At 35.4% G+C, this 19,549-nt stretch overlaps 1 protein-coding gene across 3 annotated transcripts; it reads left to right on the top strand.

The window, feature by feature from the left end:
- Window positions 1-1,384: 1,384 nt before the first annotated feature.
- On the top strand, window positions 1,385-16,953 carry cdc42se1 (CDC42 small effector 1). 3 transcript variants are annotated; one of them, XM_056270871.1, is made up of 5 exons: window positions 1,385-1,479; window positions 3,186-3,516; window positions 11,630-11,734; window positions 16,283-16,362; window positions 16,444-16,953. In XM_056270871.1, the coding sequence occupies exons 2-4, from the start codon at window positions 3,463-3,465 to the stop codon at window positions 16,349-16,351; spliced, it is 228 nt and encodes a 75-aa protein (XP_056126846.1). In that variant the 5' UTR covers window positions 1,385-1,479; window positions 3,186-3,462; the 3' UTR covers window positions 16,352-16,362; window positions 16,444-16,953. The 3 variants fall into 3 exon arrangements, with proteins under 3 accessions (XP_056126846.1, XP_056126844.1, XP_056126845.1); XM_056270869.1 differs by having other exon boundaries at window positions 16,283-16,366; XM_056270870.1 differs by having other exon boundaries at window positions 1,414-1,487; window positions 16,283-16,366.
- Window positions 16,954-19,549: the final 2,596 nt, after the last annotated feature.

Here is a 19,549-nt window from a genome sequence, read left to right as displayed (position 1 = left end):
AACTGGTAGACGTTCGTTACACCAGTAGAAAAGTGTATATCATCTATTCTATTCTATTCTTTTCTCTGTTTTTGGAAGTGAAGAGGTTTATGCAAATTAATTTCCTCCAACTTGTTATTTTACTATTTAAATCTCTCTTTAGGATTGGACTGCTGAGATTGCTACGTTTTTTCTATTTAAAATATTTAAAAGCACTAATTTGGGGTCATTGCATTGAAATAAATTGTGTATTAATCATAATGCATTGTCACATTATGAAAATTAATATTTTTTGCCAATGTAGTATTGGCAAACAGCTCATGCTGTTCATATTTCTAATAAATATTTTAAATACATTTTTCATTAAAAATACATGTTAGCTATTGTTTTATATCAATAAACACTAATGCAGAAAAAATACTTAATGTGACACACTGCATTATGTTTAATACACAATTTAATGCAAAAGTGCACACTGATTTACTGATTTTAAATAGTGAGAATTGGCAAACTGGGGAATCTCAGCGATTTTATCCTAAAGACCATGAGAGATTTAAACGCAGTAAAGTAACAAGTTGGAGGAAATTAATCTAAATAAACCTCTCAAATTTCACAAGATAATCGAATAAATAAATAAATAAATCTATAGATTAAAGAAGGACATGTTTCTTAAATGTTATGTTTACATACATCAGACATATTGAATACAGGAATACTTTTGTCCTCTGTAGTGGACATTATAAATTTCTCTGTCAACTTACATGTCAGCTTTAAGTCTGGATGTCCTGTAAAGAGCACATTCAGGGCTTTTCAGAGATACCAAATGTTTGGAGGTTTCACCATTACAACAACTTCTTGGTCTTTAGACTGACATCAAATGTAGCACTCTTATGGAAATATGATAATATTTTTTAATTATCATTTAAATCTGACTTGTCATAAATCAACATCTCAGGATCTCACTCACAAATGTGGTTTCTAATCAAAAGATGTCTTTCTGTTAAAAAAACTAGGCCATTGATTTTATACATGTCCACTGCAGAGGACACCAGGGCTTAAAGCATATTTACCAACATTTTGCACAAAGTAAAATCAATTATATCTGTCATAACATAGTTGAGAATCATCTTTATCCAATGTTTGGTTAAAAAAAATCCTGAAACCTAAAAATTGGTAGGTGAATGAAAGAACATTCACCTTTTTATATTTTAAACGAGTATGGTGCATTTTGTAAAAATGTTTTCTTTTTCTTTTTCATTTGTTTCTTCTCTAACAATGCAACGACATGAACAAAAATAAAATAAAACTAAATTTAACAACGTTTGTCTTCTGGCTCTATATCAGTAGCCCATTGGTGGCGCTGATGGTCTCTGTTTTGAAGTATTTCCTCATTTTAATGGGGGAAACTTCAACCACACCTCAGTGATCTGGGAAACACAGAGTCATTTCCACCCTCGGCTCTCCACACAAGAGGCGCTTCACTGGGACTCTCTTTTACATGTAAGGAAGTAAGCATATTTCTTTATATTTTATATCGTATGAGGAAAAATAACTTTTTCCAAGACTCTATTTAACTTTTTTAATTCATTTGAGCCGCTACCATGGCCCGATGTCGAGCTGGATTGTTGTGCCAAACTTTCAGTAACAGTTCAGTTTGAATAACATCGCTGGTGTGCTCGAGTAACGTTAATGAAGACGAGAAAGATAGTCAAGTTTAATTTAGTCGGATTACTCTCTGACAATTTAATCATCGAGTTGCTGCGAGTTAAAACTAGTCGATAGGGGGAAAAAAACATTTCTAAACTTTTAGACACCGAGTTAGTGTTTTTCTTAACTTCCCCCGGTCTGTTTGTTTTTCTGTTTGCGGCTGAGTGGTTTTAACGTTTGTAAACCGTTGTTCCTCGTTTACTGAACTCATTCTAGGTGTGTTTAGTAACTGTCAGTTTAACAGGTTTGTTACTCATTGTTACACCGATTTTCCGTGTATTTCTCTTAGTTGTAACGGTTTTTCACATTAAAGTGTCAGTGCCATAGGGTCAGTGCACAAGAAAGCGGTTGTGTGTCTTTAAAAAAAAAAAAGTGAACTGCCTTCCTAGACAGCATAAAGGGCCCTATGATTGCTGTCTATCTAGACAGCACAGCTCAACGTTTGAGACCGTTGCAAAGTTTGGATTTATACTATTGTTTGTTTATTAACTAATTCATTAATTTATTAGAAACTACCATGGTACTACTACCATGTGTTTTTTTTCCAACATCCACCATACCATGCTATTCTTTGAAGTTAATTGGAGTACCATGTTAATACCTACATGAATATGTTAAATATTCAGTACAATTGTATCAAAGTAGGCCTACCATGTTATTACCAAATGATACATGTGGAAATGTCATGATATTACTGCATGGTGGGCGGTACTGCCATACTACTAAAATTTATTTTACGCAAATAGTAGGACCATTCAGATTTTTTTAAAAGTTATTTGGAGTAACGTTACTAACACTGCCCAGCCAAAAAAAAAAAAAAAAAAAAACATATGAGTCTATGATTTGGTCATTATTGCATTGTGATTAATCACTGATTATTACTGGTTATTGTTTCTAGCATGTTAAATAATGCAACAGTTCTTCTAACCCTAATTGATGGAGGGAGTAGCTTTTCATTTCTTAAACAACCATAAGACTACACATCATGGCCATATTCCAGGATGACAATGTCAAGATTCATCAGGCTCAAACTGTGAAAGAATGGTTGGGAGGGAGCATGAAGAATAATTTTCACACATGAATTGGCACCTTTGACTCCAGACCTTAAATTCATTGAACATCTTTGGGATGTGCTGGAGTAGACTTTACAGAAGACCTTGATGCACCTCTTGATGGAAATTACATCAATTACACCACAATATCTATTTCCGTCAAGAGAAATGTGCATATATTTTTGCATACATTTTTGGTCAAGATCTTGTATTTGTTTTGTAGATTTTATTTGCATAATTTCTGTCTTTTTTATGTGGTATGCTAAATGTATGGTGTGCTTGTATGATGGATCATGTCTACTTAATTAAAATAGTTTCTTTCTTTCTTTCTTTCTTTCTTTCTTTCTTTCTTTCTTTCTTTCTTTCTTTCTTTCTTTCTTTCTTTCTTTCTTTCTTTCTTTCTTTCTTTCTTTCTTTCTTTCTTTCTTTCTTTCTTTCTTTAAACAGATTTGTTTGCAACATCACTGCCTGGCATAAACACCACAGTCCTACAGAATCAACTGGAAATTAGGGGCCCAGAATAACTGAGGGAATTAAGGGGTCTTATATGTACTTAAAGCACAGACATCAACAAGGATTCTGTCGCTGATCAGGACAGAGGTTTTTGGACGTGCCACGGCTTATATCGCTGAGTGTTGAGGATTAGATTCTCTCTCTATCTCGTCTCTAAACGGCCTGCAGGGTGGCGAGAGAGAGGGGGGAATCCAACCGGTGCGCGCCGGAGATGAGTGCGTTCTGGCATAAGATCGGCTGCTGCGTGGTAGCCAAACCTGCTCCGGTAAGTGCCTCGTTTGGAGAGATTTTTATATTTTTTTTCCCAGACTTTCATCATAAACCATTCTAATACAATAAAACCTAGTTTTCAAGAATTTACATGAGTCACAGGTATATTGATACCAGGCTCCTCTTGAGATCAACATCTGGACTAATTTCGTCAATTTGGCCTTCCCCGTGGCTCATGCAAGTTTTGTGTTCGCTAATCACGCGAAGAATGACTCACGCTGGTCTAGGACAGAAAAGAAACCTTTCAGCTGATGTGAATGTGACCCAGATAGTCTCAGGAGTTTGTCAGGAGTGCAAATGTGTTTTGGAGAGTGAAGCCAGACGTGAAACCTAGATGGACAAAGAATGCTCTGTCATTGGACGGGGTGGATGTGTAGAGGTAGCGCATGTGAAGGAAGTCTGATAAATGTGCCCATACATGCATATTTAATATTTATTATTAGGATTTATGACCAAGAGTTTGGGGTCAGTAAGATTTTTTAAAGAAATACTACTTTTATTTAGCAATTATGTATTAATTTGATCAAAAGTGACTTTAAAGACATTTACAAATGTTACAAATGTTTCTATTTTAAATAAATGCTGTTCTTTTGAACTTTTTGTTCATAAAAAATAAAAATGTATCATGTGTTCCACAAAAATTGTTTTCAAAATGTATTAAGAAATGTTTCTTGAGAAGCAAATCAGCATATTAGAACGATTTCTGAAGGATCATGTGACACTGAAGACGTGAAAATTCAGCTTTGCCCATCACAGAAATTATTTAATTTAAAAAATATATATATATTAAAGTACAAAACAGCTATTTTAAATTGTAGTAATATTTCACATTATTCCTTTTTTTTTAACTCTGTTTTTCTGTTTGATTGAATAAATGCTGCCACGGTGAGCTTAAAAGACTTCTTTAAAAATCTTACAAAAAATCTTACCGACCCCAAAATCTTTAACGGTAGTGTACGAAGCATGTATTTTTTGTTAAATTCATCAAGTTCACCCCAAAATTAAACTTCTTGTCATTCTCTCACCCTAATGTCAGAGTCATTCTAAACCCATATGACTTTTTTCAGTTGAACACAAAAGGAGAAGTTTAACATAATGTTGATGCTGCTATTTTTCATACACTGACCACCATCTGTCAGATTCCAAAATGAACAAAAGCACCATAAAAGTTTTGCATGACTCGGATACTATATTCCAAGTCTTCTAAGGCCATATAGTTTGATATGTTACTTTTATCTAAAAAAAAATATTTTCCACTTTAGCTCTCAAATCTCATTCGGGCTTGTGCATATTCAAATGTGGTGCCACAAGATGTGTTGTGCCAGGTGTGACCTCAAACATTATTGATCATGACCTCAAACGTTATTGCTGTGAACAATGACTGAAGTATCAGTCTGTTCCTCACACAAAATAATCATATGGCTTTAAAAGACTTTGAAAATAGAGCACGAGTTCTACAATATGGATCTTTTTTATGGTGCTTTTATGAGCTGTTGGCACATGACAGTCCCTGGCTGTTTACTTTCATCTCATTGGAAAAAGAGAAAGTTTGGACATTCTGCTAAACTTCTCCTTTTGTGTTGCTTGAACAAAACAAAGTAAAGAGTTTGGGAAAAGTGAGTAAATGATGGCAGTAATTACATTTTTTGGATGGACTATCCCTTTAACATTCCGGTCAGTAAAATAATCATGTTTTTATTTCTAGAATAGCTATGGATTTGACAAATTATTTGGCTCCATTCAATCTTTGTTAGTCAGTTTGTTTTATCTGGATTAGGGTTCTGAGCCAATGATGAGTGACCCAGGTTTACTGTAACAATGACAGGGGGTTCTGAAGGGAAGCTAGCTCCTCCGAGCTGGGAGTGCTCATTCTTTTCCTCCCTCCTTCCTCTTTATTTTTAGGTTCTTGTTTGTTCTATTGTTGGGTGGGGGGGTGGGGTTAGACATCAGTGGGCATCTGTAATACAGACCAATGCTACTTCCCCAGTGCAAGAGCAATTTTCTTAAACAGATTTGGATAAAATGATTACTTTAAGTGTCTCACTCTCCTTACATCAGATAAGGACTAACGCATGTGCTATGGGCCATTGGCTATATACACATTATGAGAGTAAACACCTTTGAAGGATGTCTGGAGTTACATAAGAGTTTTGCATTTATGGATTTGTAACTTTGGGCTGTTTTCACACTGGGTGGTTCTTTCTTTCTTTCTTAATAATACTAATAATTAAATTATTTCCGATTAAATAATAATTAACAATACGCATAGTCTACTTAGGACTTTGAGGTACATTTTTGAATAAAAGGTATATAGTTTAAAGGGTTAGTTCACCCACAAATGAAAATGATGTCATTAATGACTCACCCTCATGTCGTTCCAAGCCCGTAAGACCTCCGTTCATCTTCGGAACACAGTTTAAGATATTTTAGATTTAGTCCGAGAGTTTTCTGTCCCTCCATTGAAAATGTACGTACGGTATACTGTCCTTGTCCAGAAAGGAAATAAAGACATCATCAAAGTAGTCCATGTGACATCAGTGGGTTAGTTAGAATGTTTTGAAGCATCGAAAATACATTTTGGTCCAAAAATAACAAAAACTATGACTTTATTAAACATTGTATTGTCTTCCGGTTCTGTCCGCAGTGACCCTGCTGACGTGTTTTCTGGTAACCAGTAACCAGAGAACACGTCAGTAGCGTCTTACGTCACTGCGGACTCGTGATCGCAGAACTGGAAGAGAATACAATGTTTAATAAAGACCAAAATGTATTTTCGATGCTTCAAAACATTTATTCAAAAGTACCTTCATGTGCTCGTTGAATTTGTAATATTGACTAATTATTTTAAAGGGGTCATGACATGGATTTTTTTATTTTTATTTGAATATTTCTTGAGGTTCACTTATAGCCTAATGTTAATAGTTTTTTTTCCCGCAAACAAAAAAACAAACATATATATATTATTTTTAACCCTCATTCTGACACCGTCTGAAATGATCTGTTTTTAAGGGGCGGCTCCTTTAAGACTTGTCAGTAAACTGCCACTGTTATGATTGGATAACATCATTGCATAGGAAACGGTATCAACATCCACTCCATTTGCTAATGCACATGTCTAAGTGAAGTCAATAGTGAAGTGTAAGTGTTTTGAAAACATCCATAAAAAAGCCTTATGAAATCATTTACTTATGGATTGTGATGCAGCTGCTGTCAGATCCAATACATTTGGCTTCTTCATCTTTCAACTAGAGTTAATTTTGTCAGCTTAGTCCTGTGTCAAGTGTACTTTTTTAGTTTTTATCATATTTAGTCAACCTTGTCCTGTTTTTGTTTAGTCAAGTTTAAGTCTACTAAATGTCTGGGCATTCTATAGTTTTAGTTAAAAATTAACTAAATAATGGTTAAATAATAATAAGGATTGTTTTGCTGAAAATTATAATCACAAAGATTGTTGTCATATATACATACTCTGTTAAAACAACAGAAAAAAATACTTTTGCCACAAAGAGGTTGGGTAAGTACATTGATTCTGCAATTGTAAAGAATATAGTTGAGATCCATGTTTGGATTTATTACAGTTCATCACTGAGAAGCTTTGATTGCAGATTTAGCATACAGTGCAAGCGGCTCATGACAGAACACAGACTGGCTGAAGGACACTTTTATTTAAGCAGAATATCTCAACATCGGCAGAAAATGTATCCTTTTAACAGAAAAGCTCTGATTGGGGGATTTAAACTCTTGACATCTGGCAATTGCAAACATGAAAGCACGTATCAGAGGCTTGTACAGCAGTCTGTAATAGTATGTCTCTTTTTTGACATAAAGAGATTTTGGTAAAGTTTTTATTTTTTATCTACATTCTAGTCTGGTCTTCTTTCGTCAACGATATTGCATGTTGCACCTTATTCTTATCTCATCATCGTCTCGTCATGGGGAAAAAGCTTGTCGACAAGCATTTTTCATCATAGTTTTCATTAACAAAATTAAATTTACTTTCAACAAAAGTTTATTTGCGAGCTCTCCGTTACACTCCCCAGTTTAAAAACAAAATGTTATGAACAAACATGATTATCTGATGTGATTTGGGACAGCATTAATATAAACCACCATCCATTTGTTCCTGAGGCTGGGATCCTTCTTAACCCTCAGGTGCTCTTCGGTCATTTCTGACCGAAAAATTTTCTGTTTTAAATTTTTAAAAATCACAGCTTCATCGGAATGTTACGAAACTTGGTGACTTTTATTGCATTGGGTATGTGAACAAACAAAAAAATTTGGTTCATGATCCGAGCAGGCTAAGTGGTCATAAAAAAAATAGTCACACTTTTGCTCTTCTGTCAAACATGACCGACCATAGGAAATGAATGGGAAATTGACAAAAACACAAAAATTCTCAGAATTTTTGTGTGTACAATCTACAAATTGGCCACGATGCAGAAAATAATGCTCAACAATGAAGGGGTGACACTCTAAAACACCAAGAGTGCAAAACAGACACACTCACACACACACACAAACACACACTTTTATACACATACACACCAATGAATTGACCGACCATAGGAAATGAATGGGAAATTGACAAACACAAATTCTCTACAAATCGCCCACAATGCAGAAAAAAACATCAATAGTGAAAAACATAACATAATTAATAATTATAATTAATATATATATATAATATAATAATTATTACAATTATTAAAATTAATATATTTAAAAATAATAAATTAATGTTTTAAAATAATAATAATAAGCTGTGAAAAACCATTACAGTTTATTTTTGTATTTTTTTTATTGAATTGTAATTTTACCTGTAACAAAATGTTTTCTCTGTATTCAGGTTTGACTGTAGTAATAATGCCAAAACGTGTACACTTCACATCAAATTTATTTAAAAAAAAATTATAAACCATGGCAAAAAATATTATTTGAGAATTAAAAAAAAAAAAACATTCAAATCCACATCTTAAAAGTAAGTAATTTTGTCCAAAAACTATTAGAGAATTCACAAGCCTCTCCATAGAGAGCTATACAGGCATCTAGTGGTTACACTATGAAACGACATGTTTTATTTTAATTTCTCTCAACAGATGGCGCTAATCTGACTTCAAAAATTGGATTTAAAAGGCTCATTTATAAACGTTGCGTACGCACAAAAGAAGGCGTACACCGCTCTCTACACAATAATTGGTATTTATAAAAAGCAAACTTGACGGTAAAATGTGCGGTCCTTCACGCAAGCTCTGACCCAGGCGTACGCACAAAAACGGGTGAAATGAGAAATGGCGACACCGTCGGCAGATGGAAGAAACACGTGAAAGTTTGTGAAACTGTGGACCGTTGTGTAAAATAAATGGCAATACTGCCTCTCATAAATAACACGAAGACTTCACAAAGCAAGTCTTACAGTTAACAGCCTACACGAACACCCGTTTGATCGATCTGCAACAGAAATGCAAATTAACACATATTTGCAAAAAGAAAAGTGAAATATGTTCTGCAATAATATTGGCATGTTATACAATTCATCCTCATAAATAAGATGGTAAACAGAACGAAATAATGTACAAAACTGATATTCTCGCCAATGTGTCCGTCTGGCGGAGCAGATATAGCTAGATAGTCAGTCAGATAGATAGATAATTAGGGAGAGATAGATAAATAGATAGATGTATTATTTGTCCACTGGGGAAAGTTGTTTTCATAGTAAAAATGTCTTTATCAGCTACGGAATCATGGTATTCATGCAGGTATTTCATGCATATGCCTTTAGTTTGTTTTATTTTTGATAAAATAACGTATGACGTATGTCTCAACCATTCAGAAAGCTGCAAGAAATTACATTTGCGCTGAACTATTTCCCATTTCCAAGTAGATTATAACCGACATCTGTAGCTTGTCATTTCTTTTTTATTTCGGCCACAGTCCGAGGTTGTGAGGCTACAGCATTTACGGTGTCTGCAACCTTTTGCCACTCAAGTGCCTTTTTGGCATTAGTAATGCCCACACTATGCCCTCCAAACAACATTTTTCTCCTCTTTTCCACCTCGCCAACGATAACTTCTACTTCACATTGAGTGAAGTTACGTTTTTTTGATTTCCTCTCTATGTTTGCCATGATTTCGCAATCGATGAATATTAACTTATGGGCGTTTCACGGACTATTTATGGGCAACTATGGGTGTGACATGAAGCCGCAAAAGCTGCGCTACATTTAGAATTGATCGTGATTTATTAAGGGAAAAATGCGTAGGATGTGCGTGCGCACGGTTTTATAAATCCGAATATTTCTGTGCGTACGCACGTCCTATGTTTCATCCGTACGCCACTTCTGACGCAAATCCTACGCAAAGTTTTATAAATGAGGCCCCAGGTCTCTATATTAATCTGAAATACTGCAATAACTGAAGAAATATTTGTATAAATTAGGAAAAAAAATTTTTTTTATTGTTTTCAATGGCAAAAATGGACCATGAATATTGCATAAATATTAATAAGTAACATCAAATTGTCTCAAAATACCAAATTAAAAAGAAAAAATATTATTGAACAAAAATAAATTGCATTGGTTTTACTGGGATGGAGGAAGTTTCATTTTTAGGTGTCCGGTCACTTCTGACCGGGAAGATAACAAGTGTGACTCCGAAACGAAGAGCACCTGAGGGTTAAGTCTGTACAGAGACGCAAATGAGCTGTTTAAACGGGATGCGTGTGAAAGTGAACGTTCTTCGCTCTTTCATTAGTCCTGTTGTCGACACTCAAGTGCGTGAATATGTCCGAAAATGAAAGTGCATCTGTGTACTATATCCATTGTAGACAGCGTCAGTCATTATAATGGGTTCTATTTGATTTTGACGCAATGCTCACTTCAAATGTAGCCAAATGTCAGCCATTAAGCAACTGAATGCATGGGGCATATGATGCGATTATATATAACTATTCGTCGAAGTCTGGAGGCAGTCAATTGCAAATGTATTTGCCCTTGTAATGTCACAGATCCTGCAGTGTCATTACGAGTGGTTTTTGGAGCTTGATTAAATAAATGCTTTGTTTTTAATGAGGAGGACGTTTTAAGCTATGGTACTTGCAGGATGTTCTAATGTACAAAGATCTCATTATGTCAGAGGATCATTTTGATTTCTCATGTCATGACCCTTTCTTAAATTACTATTTAGAAATAAATATTTATATTATAAAATAATAATTATCATTTTAATCATCATGCATAAATTAAAGATAAATATTAACAGCCCTATTTTAGTCTAAATTGTACCTCAAAGTATTTATTGCATTTGTCATAGTGATGATTGTTTAATTAGAAAATTACCGTTATTTATAAAGTACTATTTATGTAATGATAAAAATAATGTTAATGCATTTATTATTATTATTATTAACATGCATTGCAAATGTATAAATATGTAATCAATAGCGACTCACTTCTGTGAGTTAGGATGGTTCATACCAATTGTGAATTGTACCAGAGTTTACATGAACCATACACAGACCACCTTTTCAAACAGACTCTTGCGGCTTGCTTGTACACTTTTACTTCAGTCAAATGAACTAAACACTGACATCAAATGATCTGTTTCAAAACTATAGTGTGAGTTTTCAGATGAGTCTAGAAGATATATTTGATGCTTGACAATATAAATCCAGTGCTATGTGTTGGTAAATGCACTTTCTTCACTGTGGGCAGACAAGTAATGGCATGTATGACAACACCCCTACTATGGCACATGATCTCATCAAATAATTATTCCAGTTGTTGATACAAGGTTTTTTTTTTTAGATTTACTTAATCTCTCTCTAACTTTACCACATAGGCGAGATCTGGGAAAGAAAAGAGAAACCGTTGAGTAAACTGTATAACATTTGGGGATTTTTAGGATCTTCAGGATGTATCCAGGTCAGGAATAGATTCCATAGGGAAAATTTAGTGTAATATCACCCAGGCACTGGTGTGGTCACATGACAGGCTTCATTGAGTTCACTCACTACACTTATATTTTGAACACCTGTGGCATAAGTTGTCTGCCAATCATGTGCTTTGTATCTTTATGCTGGACTGTCTTTAATATAAGCCTTTATGTTCACAGAAGAAGAAACGGAGGAGAATTGACCGTAGCATGATCGGAGAGCCCACAAATTTCGTTCATCTGACACACATAGGCTCTGGTGAAATGGCAGATGGCATGCAGCCGGTAAGACATGTTTTATTGTGTTGGTACAGTGGGACACACTCATTTGAATGTTTATGACATGGCTATAATACATTTACAATGACAGAATGAATACTTCTGCATGGATTCTTTACTAAACCTCTGGGTCATACCGGGACGTCACAGGCAAACAGGGTTGCTGGAGAGTTTTGTACAAATACACCCGACACCCACTGTCAAACCTTTTGAAAATCCCTGTGGTTTTTCTTTTGTCCTCTTTCCCTTTCGTTTTTGCCCTCACACCCGCTGCACCTGCCAGTTGTCTGAGCATGTCATGTTTAACTTCTTGACATGGATGTTGGACGTTTCCCAATAAAGTGGTCATCCTGTGCTGCCAAGACTTTCAGTTTTTCTTTAGAATAGTAATAATAATAATAATAATAATAAATAAAAAAACTAAACAAAAATTATGAATAGTATTATTATTATTAGTGATATTTTTATTATCATTATTATTTTCATTATTATTATGTAAAGACATCATAAATATTAAGACGTCTAAAAAGCGTGGGAGCAATAATATTTCCAATTTGTTTATTTTAGTTTGTAAAAAAATCATGACAAATTATTTGTATTATTATGCAAAGACATCATAAATGTTAAGACTTTATAAATGTAATGAGCTTAGAAGCACTACTCTTTCTGTTTAGTTTTTTAGGTTGTCATTTTTTTTTTTTTTACTTTTATAATTATTATTATGTAAAGGCATCATACATTTAATGAGCTTGGGGGTAATATATTTAGTTTAAGTTTGTAAATAATATAAATAAATACCATTATTATTCTGTCATATAAATCTAATTCACAAAGCATGTGTGGTTGAAAAAAGTAGACATGGTGCGTGTGTAAGATGTGAACCTGAAGTGGGACTCGTGTGAGATCTTAGCCTGTGTTCATTGGCCTGTTGTGTTGTCAAATAAGAAAGGTGAGGAGTTACCTAATCCTGCAGTTCACAGAGGGACTGAATGTGAATACCTGGGCAGAATCAAGCAGACTGCAACTTGCTCAGAGGAATGTTGGCGGGCGGCCCGTCAGAGCCAGAAAAGAGCTCTTTAAATTAGGAAATGTTCGTCAAGGTCTTTGCAGTGGTCATTGTTTGATTTTTAAGTGGCGATCTTTAGCTTCATGCGTGGTTTGCAAAATGTACAGCTCTTAGTTTACTCCACACCTCTTAAGAAATGAGCAGTTTGTTCAATGGCGGCTTTAATAGTTGTATCAAAGCAAAGACTGGACCTGTTAACAATACTGTGCTGATAGCCGAATCTTCCAGTGATAAGCGGTATTGGTTGATATCAGCCTTTCATAGTCCATGTGATGCGCCGAGTGTTGAACAGATGATTGACCCGGGGTTTTCCCTTGTGTTTCTGTTCTTTTGTGTTGTGCTGGGAACTTGTGTATAGAATGACCCAGTGAAAATGGACTTCCTCTTCGTTCTGCTGTAAGATTCGGTGTTCCTGAGACACATGATGTAACAATGGGTGTGACGCTGTGAAGAGCTCTGTGTGTGAAACAGGCTTGTTGTTGCATGAAGGATGTAGGTTTCTTTTTTTTTTTCTTCAGCTCCACCTTAAGAAGTGTGAACTTTTTGTTTATGCAGCATTTGTTATGCAACAGTATGCCATATACAAAAGTTTCATTTACAAAGACGGCACAGGGTCATTATTATAATAATAATAATAATAATAATTATTATTATTTTTATTAAATATCATATTTTCAGATATTACCTTAATCTAGTGTTTAATGTGGCTGTTTGTGAATGTAAAAGGTCTGCAAAGGTTTAAAGATCAAAGTGCACGACAAATAAAGTTATTGTCTCCTAAAAAAAAATAATCGCTTCTGAACTGCTGAAACAAGTTGTCAACTAGGGCTGTAGTCAACCAAAGAAATCCTTAGTCAACCAAAGTCTTGTCCTGCGCAGCGATTAGTCGACTAAAAAAAAAAAAACGCGATGTTTTGATTTAGAATTTTTTAACAATTGTCATAGAGCATTTATAAAACAACAACGGAAAAACATCAAAAATACCTAAACCTATAATAATAATACAATTCTTTGAAAATTAAGTGATTTTTTTTTTTAACTGCAAAAAGTGAGGAGCTCTGTCCGTAACAGTCACAATCGCGCACCTGACCACACCACACGCTACAAAAAATATAACTGCTATCTGCCACAATGAAAAATCCTAACAAAAGCTCTCGTTTATACAGGCTGTATATTCTTCTTTACTTTCAAAGCCATGGGTTAACTTTTGTCCAGCCGATCTAGGAGTTAAAAAACAAACACACAAAAAACCCAAAGAGCCTAAAAACAATCCTAATAATAATAGGCTGTATTGTAGGACCGCATATAGGTTTATTTTCGTTTTGTTACATTATTTAGGCTATTTTCAAATGCGTCAAGTGTACAAATAAAAACAAAAACATATCAAGAAAACAATCTATTGAGTCAGCATGATAAAGCCGTTAAAGTGACTGCTCACGTCTTCGATTTCAGTTCGATTTCAAATGTAGGCGCGCGGTGTGCGCGCTGATGATGGAAGCAACGCGGTCGCGGTGCGACGCGCTCTTTTTTTTTTTTTTTTTCAAGTGCGTCCACGCCGCATCGAGATAAAAACATATAGTGTATAAAAACATAAAAACCGAAACAAGTAGCGTTCTAACTGAATGAATACAGCTAAACTACCTATATCCCTTACTGAGCACGAAGCAGCAGCGCAGCCAGCCACAGGTGCCAACCGAGTGTTCTATGTGTGTGCGCTAAACTGTGGCGCTGTTACAAAATAGCCTAAATTAAAGCATTTAAAGTTGGGGATAAACCATAGGCTAATTATATTTAGAATACAGTAATATATAACTGCTTATAAAGGAATAAATATCAAGGAGTAAATCATTGTAAAATTCTTTCTATTGCGGTAAAAAAAAAAAAAAGCAACTGGTCGACCAATAAGAATGTCAGTCGACCAAGACGGCATCGACCGATTAGTCGACTAAACGACTAAAGTTGACAGCCCTATTGTCAACTTTCTTTTACATGCCTACGTAACAATGTAACAAATTTGCATCAAGCCAACCGTCTTCATTGGCTCCTCGCGAACAACGTCTACTTTGACAGACTCAATCTGTAGTTGTTGCTGAAGCATAGAGGAGTTTGATTTGTGAAGGATGAAGACTTGCGCTGGAATTGATACAGAGAAACCGAGCGCTGAGGAAGCCTCTGGAGCTGAAATTCAGAGATGGGCGCTTGGGCGTTTCGTTTCTGACACACGCTGTAAGCGGTAGACCAATCACAACAGACTGGGCCGTCTGACCAATCAGAGCAGAGTAGGCTGTTGGAAAGGCGGGGTTTAGAGAGACTGAATCTTCGAACGAAAAGTGTTTTTAGACTCTGTAGACTTTGAGAAATGAGGTGATGTACAATCTATATTATGAAAAAAAAACTTTCTTTTTTTGACATTGGATGCATATTGTAGGAGACCTCAAACAAAATTAGGAACCTTTAAAGGGTAACTAAACACTAAACCAACTTTTTTTAGTTAATGATCTGTAAGACTGGGGCTTTATTAATGCTGTTCATTGATTCGAGTAACTTTTTTGACATTTGGGTATAAAGTGTTTTAATTCTACAATATATGGTGTTAAAACGTCTGAGTGCTGCCCTCTTCAGGTTGAACGGTGGCTACTGCAGTTTAATTTTCCTATTGGATGTTTGCGGTAGTTCGTGACGGTAGCGGTGAGAGCTGCTGACGTAAGCAGGTTTCAGCTTACCACGCCCTTGGTACGAGCTACAACGCATAGCAGTATAAAAACCATCTTGTTTCGTCAAAACCACTGTAGCGAGTCAGGAAGTTGGAATTGCGAGTATTGAAAACGATCAGGATAGAGTATCCGTTCATCCCCTCTATCTCCGCTGGGCTCCGCCCACTTTTCCAGCATTTTTCAAATATTGCCAGTGGGTGGAGTCAGGCTCTGACCAGGGGTTTAGTTACCCTTTAAAACAGCATAATATGGCACTTTCATGTTGGGATCCTTTGGAAGGACTCTTTTATTTTACACAGAAGAAGGTTTTGCATTCTGAAAGTTACTGTATTTTCATAGTACATCAGACAGTGTTAAAAATATTCTGTTGAACTGTCATTTCTTATGATACTGCTAGAAAACGCTTTTATTCAGACACGTTTACATGGAATATTTCCGAATGTATCACCAGAATGTATTTAAATATTTAAACATTTCAACTTGACATAAGATAGAAAATCTAAAAGTTTTATGGATTGTGATAGTGACCTTGTTTGCCATGTGTATATAGCTTCAATGCTAACATGGCGTAAAAAATTTGATAAACAAACCTCAAAACATCATGAGGAATCAAATGGTCATTTATGACCACTTTAAGACTTTCAATGGTAAAATTACTATACTACGGAAAGTATAGTTGTGTTTGTTAAAGTGAACTTCTGATTGTGGACTTTACGTTAATAATTATGCATGTTTTCCTTGCCGATAACCTGATTGTGTCACTTCCTCTTGCAGTCTGGCCCGATGCAGCAACAAATGAGATCCAAAGTGCCTCACGCTAATGGACGAAACAGCTTGTTATAGCCTTTTGACCTGTGAGTATGAACACGCACACCTTCCTCTTCATACTCTCGCGTTCACTCAATTTTAACCATAGCCCCTCATCTGTTCGGCAGGTTTTTTTTTTTTTTTTTTTAAACCCCAAGCTCCTTAAAGTGTCCTCGGCAGAACCTGTCCAGCTAGCAGCACTGAACCAACTAGGAGGAGATACAGAGCAGATTTTCATCTCTCCGATTGCTGAAGCTACAAACATGGACGCCACCTCTGCAGGTTTTTTATGTTTTGGATCCTCTGGAATGTTTCAGAAGAGACATTTGTTATTAAATTTGGACCGGATTGAATGAGAGCGCCTGACAAAGAGTGTGAATGTGTGACGTGTGGATTTGAGACACTGGCTGTGCTTGCAGTGGAAGAGGAAAGGCTCTTATCGCTTTGACACAGGGGACTATTTGACTGCCTTCCCAAAGTTATAACTGGCATGTTTGTCATAGTCTGTCATTGATAAGAATGTGCGCAAATGTATGTTTGCTTTTGTTTTGTAATGGGAATACATGTGCATCTATACCTTTACAGTGTCTCCAGCTGCTTGTCATTAACAGTTGCACAAATTGTTGCTGATTAGTCTATGATAAAAAAAGCCCTTCTTGTATGTGTATAGTAGATGGATATATAATGATTCATTATTAATGAAAATATGTTTTTTTGCATTTACAAAGGCCAATATGACTGGGTTGTTACTCTAAAGAAAGCCCCCCCCCACCCCCCACAAAAAAACGAATTTAAAAATTCATTTTTCAAGTTGTTCCAACCTAACCTTTCTTTTTTGCTGTGGAATTTTTTTTTTGTGATAAATCTTCATGCACGACAACATCAACACCTAATGACACTATGACTGTTGAGAAAAAAGCCCTGTATGACCTATATTCCGAGGTTATACATTTGCTTTATGAGATGAACCGACCAAATTTATCTCATTATTCGCTAATAATAGTCACCTCAAGTGAGCTGTTAAAGGGATAGTTCACCCAAAAAACTATTTGTCATCATTTACATTCCCTCAAGTTGCACCAAACCTGTATGAGTTTCTTTCTTTTGTTGAACACAAAATATATTTTAAAGAATATAAGTAACCAAACTGTTGATGTACCCCATTGACTTCCAGTCAATGGTGCCCATCAACTGTTTGGTTACCTATATTCTTCAAAATATCTTCTTTTGTCATACAGGTTTGAAGCAACTTAAGGGTGAGGAGTCAATTTATAGAATTTTCATTTTTGGGTAAACTATCCCTTTAACCTGATAATTACCGTTTTCAGGAATAATTTGGGATCATATGGCTTTAGATGACTTGGAATATAAAGTGAGTATTACATTGGGTTTGTGCACCATATGGTTTTGTTTTTGGAGGGGAAAACCATGAAAATTCTTAAATTCATCACTGTAAAAAAAGAAGCAGCATTTGAGTTGGGAACGATGGGAGTGCGAGTCAATTTTTTCTTTTTCTTTTAGGTGGATTATTCCTGTGATCTCTATGTATTAGTAAAAGGCCATTACCTGATTATCTGAGTTGAGACTTTGAACGGCGGATTCCTGCCAATAGAGAGCCACTGGCCTTTGTCATTTAAACATCACATGTAGTCTCACTTTCACACATCAAGCTCCACCTCACACAAGCTTGAACACACCCTCTCTGTTTCCAGTCCTCACACGGCACCATGAATAAATCACTGATTTACACACACACACACTTTGAATACTTTACTCTCGACTTTGTTTTGAATACCGCTCAGTGTAGCACAATGTAGGGCTGAAATGTTAAACAAGATGTTTTTGCTTGTAATTGTGATGATTTATTTTAAATGCATTGCTTTGCAAGATCCCAGACTGTAATTTACTTTTAGTGTTTGCTGCAATTTGTTTTGGGAATGCTATAGTAAAAACTGAAAGCGCTCAGAATGTGCATGCTGCTTTAGAAATCCAATGTTTTGCTGTATTTTTAGTGTGGAGCTGCCCGGTGGTGCTCTAGAAATGCATTTCATTCTTAGAAAGTGTAGAGAAACATGCAGATTTGTGCATCTCAGCCAAAGACCTCAACAGCCCCCTTAACTTAATTATGCATGTTGCTTACGGACCTTCTCGCTTTTTGGTTTTGTCTGTGTCGTGTGACTGCTTGAAAGCCATGATGTTTGTGCAAAGCACTCATTATGCCTTTATCGTCCTTGATACTTTTCCTTTTGTTGTTCTTTCCTATTTTATTTTTTATAAATATATCTTAGGTTTAGTCCAGCTGATTGATTGTGGTCAAATGGGAGCAGTAATAGTGTTCTGTTTGGTATGGTGTCAATGCATCCTTTTGTTGTGCTTTGATATGTAACAATACAGTTGTACAAAGAGCGTGTTAAGTGTTTTTTATTGAGACACACATAACAATAATAATTCTACTGTCTAAAAGGGTTTTTTAAAAATGCTCTTTGGATAGCTTGATAGAGGTGGATTAACATTTAAGGAACTGATTTTTATTTTTTATTACTGTAAATAATTGTACCATTTTACTTTGATCTTTGCTTTGTGTCTGCATGACTTCAATAGAAAATCCAATTTTACATTGTGTCACATTTGTTCATTTGCAGCTATACTCTGCTTAGATACTTTATCACAAGTTGTATTCTTTCTATTAAACCGTAAACTTTAAACATGTCCATGGCTGCAAAAAGGTAACCATGCTCGCTTACAGTTAAACGCTCATAGCTAAAGCAATAAAATGGATTTTAACAGGATTTTCTTAATACTACACAGGCTTGTTCCTTGGGGTTTTCAAACTTAAATTTATGGGGGAAGAAATCAAAGCTGATCCCTAAAGCATGTTTTAACATCTACTGTAACTTGCATTAGTAAAGCAGCCTGTGTGAAAGATTGCGCAAAACGCCTACAAAAATCAAACAATGGACCTTTGGCACAAAGTACAGACCACATTGCATTTTAATTTCCTTTTCTAACAATGGCTTGAAAAACTGTAAAATAGGCTGTCATGGACTGATTGGTGCCGACGTTTTATTGATGAGATATTTCCCTTGCTAAACATGCCTCATTCAGAGCATTGTACCATTTTATTAAATTAAAGTGTACAAAATTGAAATTGATACCACAGATTCTTGAGAGATGGGACAAAAAAATAGTTCATTTGATCATAAGGTTTCACAGCACTCATTTCAACTCAAATAA

The sequence above is a fragment of the Rhinichthys klamathensis genome, unplaced genomic scaffold (assembly GCF_029890125.1).
Source record: "Rhinichthys klamathensis goyatoka isolate OS25496 unplaced genomic scaffold, OSU_Roscu_1.1 h1tg000309l_1, whole genome shotgun sequence".
Taxonomy (NCBI): domain Eukaryota; kingdom Metazoa; phylum Chordata; class Actinopteri; order Cypriniformes; family Leuciscidae; genus Rhinichthys; species Rhinichthys klamathensis.
This window is presented reverse-complemented; position numbering and strand designations above follow the sequence as displayed.

Excerpts from the sequence above, each read along its gene's own strand:
- cdc42se1 (XM_056270871.1), top strand. The coding sequence starts at position 3,463 with ATGAGTGCGTTCTGGCATAAGATCGGCTGCTGCGTGGTAGCCAAACCT. Across the intron at positions 3,517-11,629 it reads TGGTAGCCAAACCTGCTCCG|AAGAAGAAACGGAGGAGAAT; the intron begins GTAAGTGCCTCG and ends TTATGTTCACAG. Across the intron at positions 11,735-16,282 it reads TGGCAGATGGCATGCAGCCG|TCTGGCCCGATGCAGCAACA; the intron begins GTAAGACATGTT and ends TTCCTCTTGCAG.